General features: G+C 55.3%; 2 protein-coding genes across 6 annotated transcripts in view; one reads left to right on the plus strand and one right to left on the minus strand.

Moving 5' to 3' along the window:
* Nucleotides 1-12,339, minus strand: part of OBSL1 (obscurin like cytoskeletal adaptor 1) — a 23,138-nt gene extending 10,799 nt beyond the window's left edge. For 2 of the 5 annotated variants that reach the window (XM_054679404.2, XM_054679405.2), the window contains exons 1-9: nt 11,025-12,091; nt 8,859-9,128; nt 8,522-8,773; nt 8,077-8,379; nt 7,634-7,930; nt 6,041-6,313; nt 4,152-4,424; nt 3,199-3,471; nt 22-294 (exon numbers count right to left, since the gene is read on the minus strand). In XM_054679404.2, the coding sequence (XP_054535379.1) occupies nt 22-294; nt 3,199-3,471; nt 4,152-4,424; nt 6,041-6,313; nt 7,634-7,930; nt 8,077-8,379; nt 8,522-8,773; nt 8,859-9,128; nt 11,025-12,033 (3,223 nt within the window). In that variant the 5' untranslated portion in view covers nt 12,034-12,091. Of the gene's footprint in view, nt 1-21; nt 295-2,518; nt 2,806-3,198; nt 3,472-4,151; nt 4,425-6,040; nt 6,314-7,633; nt 7,931-8,076; nt 8,380-8,521; nt 8,774-8,858; nt 9,129-11,024 lie in introns of those variants that run through there. The other 3 variants (XM_016950570.4, XM_003309468.6, XM_516111.7) reach the window with 3 other exon arrangements.
* A 647-nt stretch (nt 12,340-12,986) lies between these two features.
* On the plus strand, nt 12,987-16,486 carry INHA (inhibin subunit alpha). Its single transcript, XM_001148064.6, has 2 exons — nt 12,987-13,414; nt 15,468-16,486. The coding sequence occupies exons 1-2, from the start codon at nt 13,147-13,149 to the stop codon at nt 16,298-16,300; spliced, it is 1,101 nt and encodes a 366-aa protein (XP_001148064.1). The 5' UTR covers nt 12,987-13,146; the 3' UTR covers nt 16,301-16,486.
* Nucleotides 16,487-19,544: the final 3,058 nt, after the last annotated feature.

Here is a 19,544-nt window from a genome sequence, read left to right on the forward strand (position 1 = left end):
TGTGCTGCAGAGACTGCCCACCTGTGACAGTGACAGTGAAGAAGGCCGAGTCATCTCCAGCATCGCATACAAACTCGCCCCCGTCCTCGGGCTGAGCAGCAGGTAGCACCAGGCGGCAGCGTGGCCCATCCCTCTCCAGCACCAGGGCCTCGCTCTCCTCCACTTCCAGCCCATCCTTGTACCAGCGCACAGGGGCATCCTCCCGAGACAGTTCACACATCAGCACCACACACTCCAAGGTCACGGCGATCAAGGTCACCTCATCGCGAGGGTATATGATCCGCACTGGGGGTTCTGCAGGGTGGGGACAACCACAGCCTGTCACAAGCTCACCGTCAGTCTCTCTGGAGCCATTCGGCAGCATGAAGTCCCTATCACCCACATAATAATGAGAATAATAAGTAAAATAATAATAAGCAATAATAGGTCCACAGTTTGTTCTCTGAAATCCCTGGGGCCAGAGGGCGTTACAGAATCCAGAATGCTTTGGATTCCAGAAATGATGTGTTTCTCATCTATCACATACCTTCCTCAGCCCCCACGGGAGCCTCCCCCTTCATCAGTCATGTTAACATGTCTGTGGTATAACACATATTACATTCACCCTAAGCAGGATAGATTGAAAGATACAGAATCTTATAGATGTAAGAATGTATCTATAAGACACTCATATCTTATAGATATACAGCTATAGCTATATTCACCCTCGGCAGGATAATTAAAGCATAGAAATAGCTTCAGAGCAATCAAGCTCAGGTTTTCCTGAAATGACTTGGAATACAAAACTTACAAAAAGCCTTTTGATTTTGAGAGTTTTGGAATTTTGGAACTATGGATAAGGGATGGTGGATCTGCAATAGCAAACATTGACATGACACTTCCTAAGGTCCAGGAACAGTCCCAAGCACTTGAAACATTTAACTCTCATGGCAATCCTAAGAGGAAGGTAGTGTTTTGTCCCCATTTTCCATATAAGGGACTGGGCACAGAGTGGTTATACAACTTTCTTAAGGTCACAGCTGGCTACACCCACTCTGGGGCAGGAGGAGGAAATACCCTCTGTTAAAGGGAGGCTCAGACCCCACAGGTAGTGGCAGGAATTCCAAGCCAAGACTTGCAGGAACTCAGTAATGCTTTTTGCATTCAACGTCTGTCTGAGAGTTCCCCAGGGGTGCTAAATGCTGATTCTGGGAGCTCATCTCCAAGTTCTGGTCACTCCTCTGCAGAAAGGGAACCATGTCAATATTAGAGGTGACCAGCGCATGGAGCCCAGGCCTGCCCACACCCCCGCTGCCCCCAGGTCCCCCCAGAATCTTCAAGTTTTGGGGCGACTAGTGCTCCATTAGCCTCTGGCCCCCTGGTGGCTGGGCTGAGGAACTGCTAGCTTCCCAATCAGGGGCCAGGGGTGGGGGGGTGGGGGCTGGGGGTGGTTTATAGGGGCATGCATGGGCCGAGGTAACCACAAGCTCCCACTCAGCCCCCCAGCCTCCACGGAGACTCCTGCCTTGAGCCACACAACCCACCTCCCCCATGGGCTTGCTTGCTCTAAGGGTCTGGGGGATGCAGGCTGGTCCTCTGGGGCCGAGCAAGGCCAGGAGAGACCAGAATGCAGCTGCCTGAGGAGTGGGGAAGGTGATGAGGGCAGTGGGGTGAGGACAGGGTGCAGTGATGGGACCGGGTGGCTGCCCAGCCCCGGGACCTCAGCTTGGTGTCAGACTTGATTCGCTCTGGCCTAGAGCAGAGGTGGTGATTGTGTGAACTTCCCTGTGAAGAGACTGGTGTTTGTGAAGAGCCTGAGCATGGGCTGGAGTTTGTGTGGCTGTGGCCATTCTGTCTGGCCATGGCTGGGTGGGAGAGGGTGAAGATGATTATGACAGGGCAGAATATGTGCAGAAGGCCTCTTAGGCATTGTGGGCTTGTGTGTGTAGAGTGCATTAGCTGGGGTGCAGGGAGCAGGGGGGCCCTAAACAGCTCTGCATGGGGCGTGACTTTCAGGGCAGGCTGGGAGAGGACAGGACTGTGGCCGCAGTAGGATGGGGGCTCCAGTGCAGCCACTGGGGTTCTGTGCCACCCAGAGCTGCCTAGCCCTATGGACCCCCAGCCCCAGACACACACTGGGCTGGGCGCTGTGAGCCATCACCCCGAGGTCTCCGGCACTGAACCTCCGTCACTTCCACAGTTGTCCTGTGCTTCTCCCACTTTGAATATTCTCCCACACCCCACCCCACTTAGCTCCAGTATCAGCTTTGAAAGCACTTCCTGTTGCCTGGCCAGGGTGGTGTCTCCCAGCCCCAGGGTCCCTAGAGTGGCCCTCAACAACCCATGCTCTAAGATCCTGGAATGCGTCTGGCTTTCCTGCCAGGCTGTGCAGTCCTAGAGGGAAGCGGCCGTGTCTGCGTGCTGCTGGCTCCTGTGTGTGGAAGGGTGACTTTCTCCGAGGCCCTCCCTGACCCTCCTGCTCTGTGCTCTTGAGCCCTCTGCCCTTGGCCCTCACAGTACTTATCACCAGGTGTCACTGTACATTTATTTGCATGTTTATTGGTTTAACACAGGGGTCGCAAACTCAAATGCCCACAGGGGCCAGGTTAGGTTAGCGGCTGAAGCAGTCTGGGGAGAGGCAAAAAGCAATGGCAGGGAGGTGGGACAGAGGAATGTGGGCCCCAAACTATGGGGGCAGCTGCTACTCAGTGCCAGCTGTTCGTCGCCATGGGGGGAAGCGGGACCAGAGCCGCCGGGTCTTCGGCTTTTTCAAGAGGACGCATAACTCCGGATTGTTATTTGAACTGTCCTGACTTTGGTAAGACTCTGCAGACCAAACAAAGCACATGTGTGGAATGCGCAGGGCCCCAGGACTGCCCGTTTGCGACCCCTGGTTAACAGCTGCCTCCTCACCTAGCCTGGCAGCTCATTCAGAATAGGGACCGTGTTTGCATTACTCACCTGCTACTCCCAGTGCCTGATTCAGGGAAAGTGCTCAGTAAATGAGCTGTGGAGCAGAGCTAGGCCTGGCCTTGGGCACTGGGGAGGGGCTTGTTTCCTTGAATAGGGGCCCTGGGCTCATCTCAGCAAGAACCCTGGCACATGCACCTGCAGCCCACACCTCCCTCCTCCCCGGGGTGCTAGCTGGGGCTATGTGGCCAGCTCCTCCAGGGCTCAGGGCTGTCTCTGTGACCCCGGGGAGCTGGGCTGGGCCCACACCTGTGACGGTGACAGTGAAGGAGGCCGACTCATCGTCAATTTCACACAAGTACTCGCCGGAGTCCTCGAGCTGGACAGCGGGCAGCACCAGGCGGCGGACAGTGTCTTCCTTCTGCAGGAGCAGCGCGGGGCTCTCCACCACCTCCTCTCCATCCTTGGTCCAGCGTACCTCTGCCCAGGGCCGGCATAGCTCACAGGTCAGCACCACACGCTCCAGGCGCACGGCTGCCACATACACCTTGCCGCTGGGATACACGATCCACGAGGAGACGTCTGGAGGACAGGGACAGCCACTGCCGGGCATGAGGGGTGTGCCCTGCCGCCCTCCCTGACCCTGTTGTGTTCCCTACCCCTGGAAAGTAGGCCATGTGTTGAAGAGGGACCTTCCTGAGACCAAATCTCACAGCAGCTGACAGTTACTCACAGCTAGAGACACATGAATACAGCTGTCACAAAAGCACAGCAGACTTTCTGCTGCGCAGGAGCTGCACAGAGGGGACCACGGGGTCAGCCTCGGCTGTAGAAACGCTCCACATTCTCTGGGTTGGGACAGGGACGGTATGAAGGGTGGAACTGATGAGAGGAGGGTTGGGAGGAGGAGCTGGGGGTCTCCTCCTCCAAGATTTTTTTGCCCCTCTAGTGCCTGAGACCACCGGCCCTAGACTCTGCCCTACCCTGCAATAGACTCACTGTCCCCAGAGATTTCCCTTGGTACAGGTTTTCAGGAGAATAGAGAAAGCCAGGCTTCCTTAGCCAAGACCAGTGTGCTTATGATAACACGTTTCCTGAGTGTGACTAGACCATAGCTTGAGGAAAAAGGGAGGAGGTCCGATCTGCCAGGGGGAGGGCAGTAGGGGCGGGGAACAGTGGCCCAGGAGTGAAGGTGTGGCAGCTGTCCCAGCGGGAGCAGGGGCACCTTCCCCTGTGCCTCTGAGGCCCACCTGGCCCCCCACCTGTGATGGTGACAGTGAAGTAGGCACGCTCATCTCCAGCGACGCACTGAAACTCGCCCCCGTCTGAGGGCTGGGTGGCGGGCAGCACCAGGCGGCGATGGGGCCCCTCATTCTCCAGCACCACGAAGTCACTCTCCTCCACCTCCTGCCCGTCCTTGTACCAACGCACAGGGGCGTCCTCTCGGTCCACCTCACAGGCCAGCATGACACACTCGGAAGTTATGGCATGCACGAACACATGTTCTCGGGGGTCCACGATGTGCACGGGAGGATCTGGGTGGGAAGCAGAGATGGCATCACACAGACACCCCCGCACAATGAGTCCAAACTAGCTGTGTGGCCAGGAGACACTGTTTCTGCACAAGAGGACACTGGATGAGGGCTAAGGTCCTGCTGTGTAGGGACTCAGGGACAATGACAAGGAATACTGAGGGCATGGCAGGTGAGGCATGGCAGGAGATCATGTGGCACCAGAGTGCTCTGTGGGTCCCCAAAGGATCAGAGGTGGCGGGGTGAGTACATGGAGAGAAGGAAGCACAGAGAGTTCACAGAGTGGCAGCCACCATTTGTCTAGGCTGAAGGGAGGTCACTGTCACAAGTCACATCAGGGCCATGCTTACTGCCTCTATTACGAGAAAGACCCCAGGGTGGGCAGGAGGTGAAGGATGATCCAACAAGTGGCAACAGTGAGACAGCCACTCTCCAGGTAGTGGGTTCCCTGTCACTGGGTGCATTCAGGCAGGGGCCACAGTGTGGAAAACAGGACTCCCACTCAGTGAGATGAGTGGGATCCATGGTTCCCAAGCTGCTCTCTCAGAGAGTCTGCACTTGTTAGGAAAGGATCTTCAGGCTCCACCCTGGATACTGGGGCTCTGGACAGTCCAGGGATTTATAACCAGCTTCCAGGAGCTTCCTAAAGCAGCCAGCCTACGGACTGCCTTGTGAGAACCACGGGGTGACTGCACTCGATGCTTCTGTTTGACTCTATCTGAGGCAGCAGGAACAGAACAATCCTGTGTGTGTTGCCAAGCTATGGTGTGACGGAGGTCACATAACCTCTTACAGCCTCTGTTTCTTTGCCTGTGAACTGGAGATATATTGCCCCTCATCGAGTTGTGAAGATTAAATGAAAGAGTGTGTATTGAAAATACTTAGCATAGTGCTTGGCTCAGAGTAAGTGTCCAAAAAGTGTTTGCTCCCATCTTTCCTCCCCTTAATTGCATTTTGTTCCCCCACCCAACCCAGCAGAGGCTATGTGGACAGCGAGACAGTGTTAGTGTATCAGGGGTTTAGGAGGCAAAGTCACGCTGTGCGTGGCACACACCTATAATCCCAGCTGCTCAAGAGGCTGAGGAAGGAGGATCGTTTGAGCACAGGAGTTCAAGGCCAGCCTGGGCAACAGTGAGACCCTCATCTTAAAAAAAGAAAGAAAGAAAGCAAGCCAGGCATGGTGGCTCACACCTATAATCCCAGCATTTTAGGAGGCTGAGGCGGGCAGATCACTTGAGGTCAGGGGTGACCTAACCAACATAGTGAAACTGTCTCTACCAAATAATAAAAAAATTAGCTGGGCATGGTGGCGCGCACCTGTAGTCCCAGCTACTTGGGAGGCTGAGGTGAGAGAATCGCTTTAACTCAGGAGGCGGAGGTTGCAATGAGCTGAGATCACGCCACTGCCCTCCAGCCAGGGCAACAGAGTGAGAGCCTGTCTCCAAAAAAAAAAAAAAAACCAAAAAAGCAAGTGCAGAGTTATCTGAAACATGTCCCCTGGGCCACTGGACTCTCCCTGTAAAGGACTCCCCCAAGTAGGCAGCAGACCAGAGGGCATGGCTTATGCGGCCCCACAATCAGCCTTGGCTGGAGGAGCCAAGGCTGGCATGCTTCCTGACCTTGGACAGTGACGCCGAAGAAGGCCGAGACCCCTTCTGTCCTGCACTCAAACTCGCCACTGTCCTGGACTTTGGCCTCAGGCAGGATCAGACGGTGTTTGCGCCCATCCATCTTCACCACCAGCAACTCGCTGTCCTCCACCTTCTGCCCATCCTTGTACCAGGTTGCCGGGAAGTCCACCCTTGAGAGCTCACAAGTCAGCACCACCCGCTCTGAGGTTGTGAAGGTCAATGACACCTTGTCCTGGGGGCTCAGGATGTGCACCGGGCTCTCTGTGTGGGGAGAAGTACAGATAAGCACCCCTCCCTCCGGTGCATGGGCTCAGTGTCGGATGCATCAGAGGGAACAACTGCTGTTGTTGGGGTTTTTAAAAATAGGCTTAGGCTTACACACCAACCCTTAAGAGCAGTGCTTTGGCTGTGCATAAGAATTCCTAGGGAGCCTGCTAAAAATGCAGAATTCTTGGATTCCCAAGCATGCAGGGGCCAGGAAATCTGCATTATAAACCAGCCCTCCAGGTGGTTCTGATGTCAGTGAACTGGGATCCCATTTTGGAAATGCTGCTCTGGTTGCTGGTCAGGTCTCACCTGGCCCCTCTGCCTGCGATGCTGACAGTGAATCACCCCAAGACCCCGTGCATGGGTGCCGACAGATTCCTTGATTGGTCTTACAAACTCCAGCAATGGTGACATGGCAAATGCTAGCGTGATCCTTGAACTTTGAGCGCCCCACCTCCAGCTGTTCTCCTCAGGGATGCCTCATTCCCCTCCTTCCCCCTTTCAACAGGTGGCACAGTGTGATCAGGAGCCCGACTGCCTGGGTTCATAATTCAGCACCTGTGCTCATTAGCTCCGTACTTTGAGCAAGTCACTTAACGTATCTGTGCCTGTTTCCCCAGCTATAAAATGGGAATGTCAAAAGAACCTATCTTAAGTTTGAGATAAGCCTGGCCAACATGGCGAAGCCCCATCTCCACTAAAATACAAAAACAAGCCGGGCATTGTGATGCACGTCTGTAGTCCCAGCTACTCGGGAGGCTGAGGCAGGAGAATCTCTTGAACCCACAAGGTGGAGATTGCAGTGAGCCGAGATCGCGCCATTGCACTCCAGCCTGGGTGACAGAGTGAGACTCTATCTCAAAAAAAAAAAAAAAAAGAACCTATCTTATAGGGCCATTGAGAAGATTGTGTTAATGTATGTAAGGTGATTAGGACTGTGCCTGGCACGTAGAAAGTTGCGATGACAATGTCAACAATTAGACAACATGGCAGGAGGCAGGCAGGGACTAGCAGCCAGGGTCTGTGTCTTTCAAATGAGATGACAAATGTGACAGGATTCTGTAAACCACAAAGCACTCCAGAGAACTGGGATATGATGCTGACATATATCAAGATAACAAGGGGTGCCCTGGATGTGCATGTGGGTTGAAATTGGCCTTCCGGACCTCTGAGCCCTCAACCTCAGCCCATCATGGATGCTCCTTGCTCTCCTGGCCCAGAAACAAGAAATAAAAACAGCATCTGCCTCATTTTGCCAACAGGACTTCTGTGTCTTGACCCTTTCTGCCCACTCAGGTCCCCATTGGCACCAACCTTGGATTGTGAGGGCAGCTGAGTCCTGCACACCAGGGCAGCTGAAGCCGACCAGGGCACCGCTGTCCTGGTGCTTGACGGCATGCAGGATGAGTCTGTGCTGCAGACCCTTCTGCTCCATACAGTACCGCAGGGCCCCAGGTTCCACCTGGCCCTCCGGCTCGTTACTCTTGAGCTCTTCCCCATTAAGGAACCAGGTACCCTGGATGATGGTGGAGAGATCGAGGGAGAAGACGGCATCTTCCCCGTCGTATACCTGCACATCCTCCAGACCTGCCACCAGGCGAGCTGTGGGCACTGAGGCAGGGACAGAGTGCAGCTGTCAGAACTAGAAGGTGTGGCAGAGGGCAGAGGCTGGCGGATGGCAGGCCTGTGAGAGGACCAGCACTGAGGGCTGGGGAAGGGAGGAGAAGTGATGGGTGGGTCTGGCAGGACCAACTCACCAAGGTGAGCAGAACCGTGGAACACCACGTGGGGACTACGGCCATGTCCGCTGACTGTGCAGATGCGGAAGCGGTAGTCACCCTCGGAGGGCACACAGTCACCCGGCACCTCCACGGCTCCGGCTTTCTCGATGCTGAAGCACTGAATCCAGTCTTCAGAGCCCACTTCCTGCCGCTCCAGCCGGTAGATGAATGGGGTCTCGGGAGCTGGCTCGGGAGGCTTCCAGGTCAACAGGACCGTGTTCTTGTGGCCCTTGAACATCTCTGCCGATATGGGGGGTCCTGGGGGACTGTGCTTGACACCTGAAACCAAGGCGGGGATGTGTTCCGGCCTTGCTCGGGCCTCCACAGCCCTTCCACCTTAAATCTACTTCACCAACCCAGCTCCGGCATCTGGCCAACCTCCTGCCCTGCCTCGCCTGTCCAGAGGCCTTCCTGCCCTCACATTTTACTCTGAGAAGCGTAGTGGTACGGGAGTTGCCCAGGCTAAAGGTGACCTCGCCAGCATCCTCTCGGGTGACCCCTGGAAGGACCAGGGCATGCATGTGGCCTGAGCTGCTCTGGCAGATGACCGGCAGCTCCTCCCCATCACGGCTCCAGCGTCCCTCGACCCCAGCCTCTAGAGTTTCCACTAGCAGCACAGCATTCTCTCCTTCCAGGACGTCGAGCTTCCGGGGCAGGCGCTTCAGGATGGGCCCTGAGATGCGGACAGGAATCCATCAACCTGGAATCTGAGCACCTGCCTGCCTCCGCCTCAGCCTCTTCCCCACGGGCCAGCTGACCTTTGACTGTGACGTTGGCCACGGTGCGCACCCGGCCCCGCATCTCGCACAGGTAGATACCATCATCGTCTGCCTTCAGCCTGTGGATGATGAGGCGCCGGACAGTGCCCTCTTCGATCTGCTCGTACTTGCGGCAGGGCAGCAGCCGCTGGTCCTCACGGAACCAGGCCGTGGGGATGCGGGAGTTGGGTACTTTACACTCCAGCACGGCAATCCCGTGCTCACGGCCCTCCACGTCCTGCAGGGGCCGTGTGAACCGGAGGCGGGGCTCTGTGGAGAGAGGAGAGAGAGACAAGAGAGGGCTCTGGAGAAGGCCCAGACTAGGAGTAGGATACCTAGAAGTGCATTAGCTCATGCTGTGTGCTCTTCATGCAGAGCCAGCGGGCGCTGTGGAATCACAGAAAACTACCAGAAGGGAAGTGGTGGTTCCTAAGATGAGCTGAGTTCTCATCCAGCCCTGACACTAGCCACATCACCTTAAGCAAGTCCATTTCAATGCTTCTGGGCCTCAGTCTCCTTACTTGTAAAATGGGGAAAGGGAGAGAAGGGGTTGGACCAGATTGATGATTTCCAAACTGTTCCCTGGGGCCCTCCAGGCCCTAGATTGGTGATTTCCAAACTGTTCCCTGGGCACCCCCCAGTCATTTCACATATTCCGCAAGGGTCTGAGTAGAATTTAAAATATTTTAACTCTTTTTTTTTTTTGAGGTGGAGTCTCGCTCTGTTGCCCATGCTGGAGTGCAGTGGCGCAATCTCGGCTCACTGCAACCTCCACCTCCCGGGTTCAAGCAATTCTGGTGCCTCAGCCTCTCAAGTAGAGCTGGGATTATAGGCAGGCGCCACTACGCCTGGCTAATGATTTTGTATTTTTAGTAGAGATGGGGTTTCGCCATGTTGGCCAGGCTGTTCTCGAACTCCTGACCTCAAGTGATCCGCCCACCTCAGTCTCCCAAAGTGCTGGGATTACAGGATGAGCCACCGTGCCTAGCTATTTTAACCTTTTTCAAAAGTGTATTTCAAAAAGAAAAGAAAAGAAAAGAAAAGAAAACAGGATGTTGGAAACCAGAGGATTAACTAGGGCTGCTGGAGAAGCAAGTTTGTGTGTGTGTGTGTGTATGCAACTCGGGGAAGCTCCTCTAGCCTTCCCTCCGGGCTTTTCTTTCCTGATGGAGGTCCAGATCAGCACCAACCTGACGAATCTGTGAGCATTGAACTGTGACAGTGAGGCCACCACCGCAGCCTGGGGGCAACATGCTTGATTGCATGCCAGGCAGGACTCAGGAGAATTTACCAACTTTTTTTTCCTCTAAGAGAAAAAACTGGACAATAACTAGTGCAGGTGTAATCTTTTGCGTTGTGATGAAATCCTATTATGGGGAGCGTTACCTTCTGGTGAGTTTGGGGTGTGCTTTTTTTTCCTTTGGAATTTTCTGTTTATGAGAATGTAACCATTTATTGGATATTGTTGGTGATTCAACTTTGAAATATAAACCTTCTCTCCTTCACCTTCCTCTTCTTGCAAACGTGGGGAGCAGTTTAATCAAAGAATAGTAAAAACACGCAGGACATTTGTCCTCCCTCAAGTCTAGCTTTCCACTGAATCACTTGTTTCTCAAGGTGACAGATGCAGCCAGGCCGTCCCCACAGGGTTCAGAGCCTGGTCTCATGAATGCAGCCTTTACTTCAAATTCCTGTATTCAATAAAATAGCCTCCTTATTCTCACTGATGGTTTAGAAGTACCTGTTATATACGTAGACTCAGCAATTTACGCCCATAAACTACTCCTTTATCTGTCTCATATATTGGGGCTCTGGTTGTGAATTCAGCTGGGGAAGGAGGAGTAAAATAACAAAGACGTTGAAAACCACTAGGGAAGAAGAGTTCTAGGGCCCTCCGGATTTGTACATCAATCACTCCTTAGTGGTGTTCCACCATCTGCCTCGGAATTATTTAAGGAGTTTGCTAAGAAGTTCCTGAGTACCCTGGAGACCTACCAAATCCGAATCCCTGGGGAGTGAGAGGCGGGCGGGTTTGGTATTTTAATATTCCCGCGGACCACCTCTCCTCCAGTCTTGGGGGCAGCGCTGGGCACCGAGGAGGGCTGGAGTTCGGAGGGCCTCGGAGGACACTCGAGGCCCCTCCCTAGGCCCCGGGCTCCGCCGTACCTTTCACGTGCAGCTGCACGGCACTGAGCGTCTGGCCCGCCGAGTTGCGCGCGGCGCAGACGTAGAGCCCACGGTCCTTGGCCTGGCAGTAGAGCACCTTGAGCACGAAGCCGCCGTCGCGGTCGCGGTACATGAGGCGGCGGCGGTCCGGGAGCAGCGGGCGGCCCTCCCAGTGCCATTCGATCTCGGGCTCGGGCTTGCCCATCACGTAGCAGCGGAACTTGGCGTGCTTGCCCTCGTTCACCCAGAAGGTCTTAGGCGCGCACTTGAGCGGCTCCACCACCGGCGCGGGGGCCTCGTCGGGGTCCGCGGGCGGGCTCTCGGGGGGCTGGTGCACCTGGAGCAGCGCCCCCGCCTGCGCGTGGCCGTGCGCGTTGCGGGCGTGGCACACGTAGACGCCGGAATCCGGCAGCCGAGCCGCCAGGATGCGCAGTGCCAGGCTCGCGCCGGGGCCGTCCTCGAGGCCCTGCTCGAGCGCGAAGTGGCTGCTGTCCCACACTTCGTCCAGGGCCATCCCGTCCTTCTCCCAGTACAGTGTGGGCTCGGGGAGGCCCCCCGCCCGGCACGTCAGCACCACCTCCGCCCCCCGCAGCACCCACTGGGATCGAGGCCCCGTGAGGAAGACCGGGGCGCCCTCCCCGGACCCCGGCGATGGCAGCGGGCGCTCGGCGGGCTGCAGCTCGGGGTCGGAGGCCGGCGGCTCCAGCACGGTGACGGCGGCCGCCGCGTAGGCCTCGCCGGCCGCGTTGCGGGCGCGGCACACGTAGACCCCCGCGTCGGTGGGCAGTGCGGCGCTCAGCAGCAGGCCGTGCTCCGCGCCGTCCGCCGGGAAGCTCAGGCGTTCCGAGGCCGCCAGCTGCTGCCCGCCCTTCTCCCACACCACTACAGGCGGCGGCTCCCCCAGGACCACGCACTTGAGCTCGGCCTCGGCGCCACTTACCACCCGCACAGGCCGCGGGAAGCGCAGGAAGCACGGGGGGCTCCCCTGGTCCCCCGAGCTCGCCTTCATCGCGGCGGCCGACCGCCTGCAGCGGCGAACGGTGGGGGGGCGGGGGGGGGGGGGCGGAGGGCGAGCCGAGGCCCGGGGCGGCGGGGTCGGGGCGCGGCTGGGGACCGGGCGCGGGGACCCGCGGAGCTCTCCCGGGCCTCCCGCTCCCGGCTCGCCTCCTTACCCTCGGCCCCGAGCTGCAGCTCTGCGGCGGCGGCGGCGATTCCCGGGCCCGAAGCCTGGCGCTCAGGGGGCAGTCCTTCCTGTTTGCCTCTCCAGCGAGGGGCCCCGCAGCCTCCCCTGCCCGCTGCCTGGCTTCCTGCTCTTGGGAGCCTCTCTTCCCAGCCCCCTCCCACAGCTTGGGCCTCTTCCCCCTCCTCCCTCCCACCTCCAGCCGCCAGGTCCCCAGCCGCCCGCCAGGCTTGGGCCTGAGTGGCAGAGGCGCCTGCAGCTGCCAATCCCAAAAATATTCTCTGATGACACAGCTGGAGGACAAGAGCCCAGACTGGCTCCACTGGTCTAAGTATAGAGCAGGCAGGACCACCTGCCCCCGGCCCTAGCCCCGGTTCTAGCCCCGGTTCCAGCCCTGCCCCCAAGGGCTGGCCGCCCAGCAGCTGCTTATTGAAAGGGGCCCCAGAAGGTCTGAGGGGTGATGCACTTTGTCTCCCTGACAAATAACACTTTCCGGGGCTGGCCGGCTACAGCTCCCAGGCTCCTGTCCCACCTGATGTCACCTCTGGATGTGTGTGTGTGTGAGAGTGTGTGTGTGTGAGAGAGTGTGTGTGTGTGAGTGTGTGTGTGTGTGTGTGTAGGGAGAAGGGGTTGTATGTTTGCATGTGTGAGTCAGGTCGCTTGAGGCGAAATCCTTCCCAGCCCCTCCCCCACATCCCTGGCGGGAGTGGGAGATAAGGCTCATGGCCACAGACATCTGCGTCAGAGATAGGAGGTCTCAATGCCACGGGCAGGGGCAACTCGGACTGTGGGGCGTGGAAAGGACTGGGGAAGACTGGGTGAGAAGGGTAGAAGAGGGTGGGTGTGGGATGGGGAGGGGAGAGTGGAAAGGTCCTGGGCAGACCCTGGCAGAAGGGGCACGGGGCAGGGTGTGAATTCCCCACTAGCAGGGCCAGGTTAGCTATGGTGCTGCACCTACTGCTCTTCTTGCTGCTGACCCCACAGGGTGGGCACAGCTGCCAGGGGCTGGAGCTGGCCCGGGAACTTGTTCTGGCCAAGGTGAGGGCCCTGTTCTTGGATGCCTTGGGGCCCCCTGCAGTGACCAGGGAAGGTGGGGACCCTGGAGTCAGGCGGCTGCCCCGAAGACATGCCCTGGGGGGCTTCACACACAGGGGCTCTGAGCCCGAGGAAGAGGAGGATGTCTCCCAAGCCATCCTTTTCCCAGCCACAGGTAACGAGGGTGGGGGAACCGGCAGGATGACTTTGAGAAAAAGCAAGGCACAGCATGGGTTTGCAGGCCAGGCGGACCTGGGTTTGAATCCCAGTCCTGCTACTCAGTTGCTTTGCAGCAATAGGCCGGTTACTAAACTTCCTTATGCTTCTGTCTCCCCATCTGTAAAATGGACTAATGCCCACCTCTCAGGATTAAGTGAGAGGCTGTACCTAGAGTGCATGGCAGGTGGGAGGCATTTGGGAGGTATGCGCTGGGAGACCGGGGGTCTCTAAAGATGGAGATATCTGGGCTTGAGCCCCTTCCTGCCACCTTTCCTCCTATCCCTGCCTCTGCTCGCTGCTCCAAACCCTGTTTCTTTACTCCCAGGTAGCTGACACTGAGAAGCTATCAGAGATACAGGCAAAAGATTAGTTGGGAAACTTTTCTGGAAAACTAGTCTATCTTCTCTTGAGTTCCTGTCTCAACATATATGTGTCCCCTTGTTCCACTGACTGAACGGATAAGCCCTCCTGTGGGTGGGCTTTCTTGTCATCTGGTCCACCTTTCTCTTAGAGAGGACCCCTGCCTCCCTCACTTCAGTCCGTTCGCAGCACAGTGGGGAGAAGGATGGCTTTGGGATCAGGCAAAATCCCAGCCTGGCCACTTAGTCGTTGAACGTCATTTCACCTCTCTAAGCCTCATTTTCCTTATCTGCAAAATGGACCAATTGTGACTAGATAATGAGAGAAGCCATGTAACAGTATAGTTCCAATTGCCAGTCCATGAACGAGTGCTGCTCCAGGATGATTAGTATAGTCTATGAGTGTGTCAGTGTGAGGATGCCAACTACACATTCTTGAAAGGACTGCCCTCTGTTCTGAGTTACAGCCCTCCTCCTTCTCTTCCCCCTCTTCCTTGTTCTCCATTTGCTTCCCCTTCCCACTTGCCTTTCCCTCCTTCTTCTTCTTTTTTTTTTTTTTTGGTGTAAACCTGTCTTTTAAAAATGGAATTATTTTAAAGAATTTATCCTACAATATTCCTGACATGCCAAAGATATAAAGAGTAATATAGGCCGGGCGCGGTGGCTCACGTCTGTACTCCCAGCACTTTGGGAGGCCAAGGCAGGAGGATCACAAGGTCAAGAGATCGAGACTATCCTGGCTAACATGGTGAACCCCGTCTCTACTAAAAATACAAAAAATTAGCCAGGCATGGTGGCACCAGCTACTCGGGAAGCTGAGGCAGGAGAATTGCTTGAACGTGGGAGGCGGAGCGGAAGGCAGAGGTTGCAGTGAGCCGAGATGGCGCCACTGCACTCCAGCCTGGGCGACAGAGCTAGACTCCATCTCAAAAAAAAAAAAAAAGGTAATATGGCTGGGTGTGATGGCTCACGCCTATAATCCCAGCACTTTGGAAGGTGAAGGCAGGCAGATTGCTTGAGCTCAGGAGTTTGAGATCAGCCTGGGCAACATAGCGAGACCCTGTCTCTACAAAAACCACAAAAGTTAGCTAGGTGTGGTAGCACACGCCTGTGGTCTCAGTTACTCAGGAGGCTGAAGTGGGAGGATTGCTTGAGCCCAGGAGGTAGACGCTGCAGTGAGCCGTGATCATGCCACTGCCCTCCAGCCTGGGTGACACAGTAAGACTCTGTCTCAAAAAAAAAAAAAAAAAAGGTAATATAACAACCATCCATGTAGACACCATTCAGGATACTGTTTCACATTATCTGGTGAGTAAGCATTGAAGTCTAATACAAATTCTTAGTGCTGGTGAAGTGGAGAGAGGGCCTCTTACACACTGCTGATGGGCATGTTAATTGGTAAAACCACTTCAGAGAGAAGTTGGCAATGTCTTCTATTTTTTTAAGTCCCTTCATGATGAAATTAAAAAATGGGAAGCCTACAGAAGCTCTCCCAAAACTCAGGAGAGTCCCCACGTCCCGGAGGGCATGGAGCAGAGTGCAGCCCATCATTGGCTCATGACTGGTGGCCACATCCCTCCTGCTGAAGAGGAGGGGTGCCAGGTCCTGCCAGTCAGGGCTGCCCTCTCCCTTTTCTTCTGTCTCCTGCAGGTGCCAGCTGTGAGGACAAGTCAGCTGCCAGAGGGCTGGCCCAGGAGGCTGAGGAGGGCCTCTTCAGATACATGTTCCGGCCATCCCAGCATACACGCAGCCGCCAGGTGACTTCAGCCCAGCTGTGGTTCCACACCGGGCTGGACAGGCAGGGCACAGCAGCCTCCAATAGCTCTGAGCCCCTGCTAGGCCTGCTGGCACTGTCACCGGGAGGACCTGTGGCTGTGCCCATGTCTTTGGGCCATGCTCCCCCTCGCTGGGCCGTGCTGCACCTGGCCACCTCTGCTCTCTCTCTGCTGACCCACCCCGTCCTGGTGCTGCTGCTGCACTGTCCCCTCTGTACCTGCTCAGCCCGGCCTGAGGCCACGCCCTTCCTGGTGGCCCACACTCGGACCAGACCACCCAGTGGAGGGGAGAGAGCCCGACGCTCAACTCCCCTGATGTCCTGGCCTTGGTCTCCCTCTGCTCTGCGCCTGCTGCAGAGGCCTCCGGAGGAACCGGCTGCCCATGCCAACTGCCACAGAGTAGCACTGAACATCTCCTTCCAGGAGCTGGGCTGGGAACGGTGGATCGTGTACCCTCCCAGTTTCATCTTCCACTACTGTCATGGTGGTTGTGGGCTGCACATCCCACCAAACCTGTCCCTTCCAGTCCCTGGGGCTCCCCCTACCCCAGCCCAGCCCTACTCCTTGCTGCCAGGGGCCCAGCCCTGCTGTGCTGCTCTCCCAGGGACCATGAGGCCCCTACATGTCTGCACCACCTCGGATGGAGGTTACTCTTTCAAGTATGAGACAGTGCCCAACCTTCTCACGCAGCACTGTGCTTGTATCTAAGCGGGGGGGGGTCTTCCTTCTTAATCCCATGGCTGGTGGCCACACCCCCACCATCATCAGCTGGGAGGAAAGGCAGAGTTGGGAAATAGATGGCTCCCACTCCTCCCTCCTTTCACTTCTCTGCCTATGGGCTACCCTCCCCACCCCACTTCTATCTCAATAAAGAACACAGTGCATATGACTTGACATACGTTCTCCAGCTTCTCTGATATGGAGTTGGGCCCCCAGGAGCATGGGACTGTCAGATCTCAGGTCACTCAGCCACACTTGACCTCAGAGACATGAAGTTCAAGAGCTATAACTGGATGTGTATTGGTTGGGAATCTACAACGCTTGGGGGTGACAATAGTGCTCCAAGCTCCTTGGAGAGCCACCTTGGAGACAGAGCTGGACGCATGCAAGCTGAACCAGACATGTCAATCAGGTTGCCTGCCCTGCACACCTAAGGGAGACTGCTGCACTCACATGCCCACATCCAAGGCAGCCATAAGTCCCCTCCCCTGCCATTCTCTGCCACAGCTGATGGGCACTTAGCCTGAGGTCAGGTGATTTGTAGCCTGGCCAGAGACTGTGGCCTTTGGAGCCCCACTGAGATAATTGTCCAGAGTTGGCCAGACCTTGGAGTCACTTGGGAAGCTTGGGTGGGATGTAAGGGAGAGATACATGTGTTGGCAGCATCAGAAAGAAATTAACAAGGGCAAAGAGGTGGTGTTGTGTTAAGGTCAGGCAGATCACCTGACCAAAGACCTGAGGACTTCGTTTTGCCAAAGGCCCTTCTTTGAATCCGTCACTGACTCTTGCTGTAGACTCCGTGAGGCCTCCTGCAGTAGGATTCTAGTTCATGAACTCTTTGGCTCCCTTGATGTCACCTGTACATGTTTACATAATCCCTTAACTCAGCCCTTAGCATCAGAAGAGTGGAAAGACTGAGGCTATTGCCAGAAAATAGAAAAGCTCTTTTGTGAATTTGTGCGTGCAGGACATGGTGCAAAACAGCACTTTTCTTTTTTCATTGCGTTTCCTATCAGTCCATTCTGCCTCCGGATTTGGGCATGGGGAAGCGCCTCTCCGCTGGCCTTCCTCCCTGCTTTTTTCATTCTCCTTGTTATCCCCCTGGGTCTCGTTATCCTTGTGCTCCACCCCAGGGTCCCTGCTATCAGCCACTGGTTCCATCCAGTCTCCAACACGTGTGTGTGTGTGTGTGTGTTTGTGTGTGTGTGTTTAGGGGAAGGGCTGGGATGTTCAGGTCCATCAGACTGGAACTTGAGAGCACTTTCTGATATTGACTGCACAACTACAGTGTGTATTTATCTAACCAGAGTCTTTTACTGGTCAAAGACTCCTTTCTACTAGCCTGGCTTGATGGGGTGGAAGGGTAAGCACCTGCTCCAGTGAGCGGTGCAGCGGGAAAGAATCCTATCCCGTCACAGTTACACCAACACCCCTCCCCCACTGGAGCTAACCTGAATGAGCCACTGTTCCCTGCAGCACAGGAGCGGTCAGAGCCATGTACGTGCTCCTGTACACGCCCCAGTCTCTGTTGACACTGAGTACCCCAGAAGGCTGTCACTGTTCTGGAGGGGGAAACCTGCTTGTTCGCAGTCCCCAGTCTCTCCCAGGACCTTCGTGTTGACTCAGCATTGGAAGCGCTCTGTGCTCAGAGCTCTGTGCATCCCTATTCAGGCAGTGGGCTGGGGAGACAGCTGCTTGGGCTCTGCCAGTGGTGGGAAGGGGAGGTTTTTTCCAAGCCTGTCTATGTTCTACGTGCTCCCTGCCTGGCTTCTCTGGCTAGATCCTCCCTTCCCAAACAGTGAGGTCTTTCCCTGGGATCTTCAATTTTCCTACTAGGCTTCAGCTCTTCATTCTTCCTGCTGGGGCCCCCTAGAACCCTGTGTTATCCAGATGCTCCCTGTCCCAGGGATGAGGATGGGCGCTGAGGACTGGGGGCAGATTACTGAGGGGTACAGGATTCTCCACGAGGCCAGTTAGCAGATTGGTATTGCAAGTGAAAAGCGTGCACATGTCTGAGACAAAATGAGAACAATGAGTATGAGGGAGTCTTTCACAAAGCCAAATATATTCATTTTATAAAGGCTATCTTTCATTGCTACCCATTACCTTTTCTGCTTGTGGGTGTGTGACAGTATTAGCTCTTTCATGATGTTATGAAGAGGGTAGAAAGTAGTGGTTTTGTTTGTTTGCATTTCTACCCAACAAAATTTAAACTTGGCAATTCCAGTTTGGAATGTAAGATTTTTCTTTGGAATTTTGTTGCCCTGTGAAACCTGTGAGATCCCAATGTCTGACAGTCACTGTTCCGAGCCACTCCTTCTAAGGTCTCTAATACCTAGATTCTGCTAACGCAGCAAATTAGAAAAGATGTTCACAGATCCCTAAGAGGGGCTCCACAGTGGCTACGGACATCGTTTTGTTTTCTATCCTCATCAAGACACCAGCCCAAGAGCAGTGAATTTCAAAGATGATCCCTGTTCCCAATGCTAATCATTAGGGACGTACTGTGAATACTCTTAGTTTGGAGTCAGTTTAAACAGAAAACCCAGCTCCAACTGGATTAGATCAAAAAGTGTTTTTAAGCCAGGCGCGGTGGCTCACGCCTGTAATCCCAGCACTTTGGGAGGCTGAGGTGGGCGGATCACCTGAGGTCAGGAGTTCTGACTCCATCTCTACAGAAAATATGAAAATTAGCCGGGCATGGTGGCACTTGCCTATAATCCCAGCTACTTGGGAGGATGAGGCAGGAGAATCACTTGAACTCAGGAGGTGGAGCTTGCTTGCAGTGAGCAGAGTTCGCGCTACTGCACTCCAGCCTGGGTGACAGAGTGAGACTTCCTCTCAAAAAAAAAAAAAAAGTTTTTAAAACTCACCAGCACTGGCTCATTGGCTCATGATAAATCCACAGGCACAGCTAGCTAAGGTATGGCTCAATTCTGGGCTCAAAAGATGCTACTAGGATCCATCTATAGGCTCTACTTTCCCCCGCATCAGCTCCATCCTGGGTCCATGGCAACTCCAGGCAGCACAGGCTCCCATCATTATGCAGCTTGGTCCAGCAGGAGGGAGTTCACTTACAAAAGTCCTGGGACAAAGATAGGCACAGTGGCTCATGCTTGTAATCCCAGCACTTTGGGGGGCCAAGGCAGGAGAATTGTATGAGGCCAGGAATTTAAGACCAGCCTGGGCAACAAAGCGAGACCTTGTCTCTATTTAAAACAATGCAAAACAA

The sequence above is a fragment of the Pan troglodytes genome, chromosome 13 (genome assembly GCF_028858775.2).
Source record: "Pan troglodytes isolate AG18354 chromosome 13, NHGRI_mPanTro3-v2.0_pri, whole genome shotgun sequence".
Lineage (NCBI taxonomy): Eukaryota > Metazoa > Chordata > Mammalia > Primates > Hominidae > Pan > Pan troglodytes.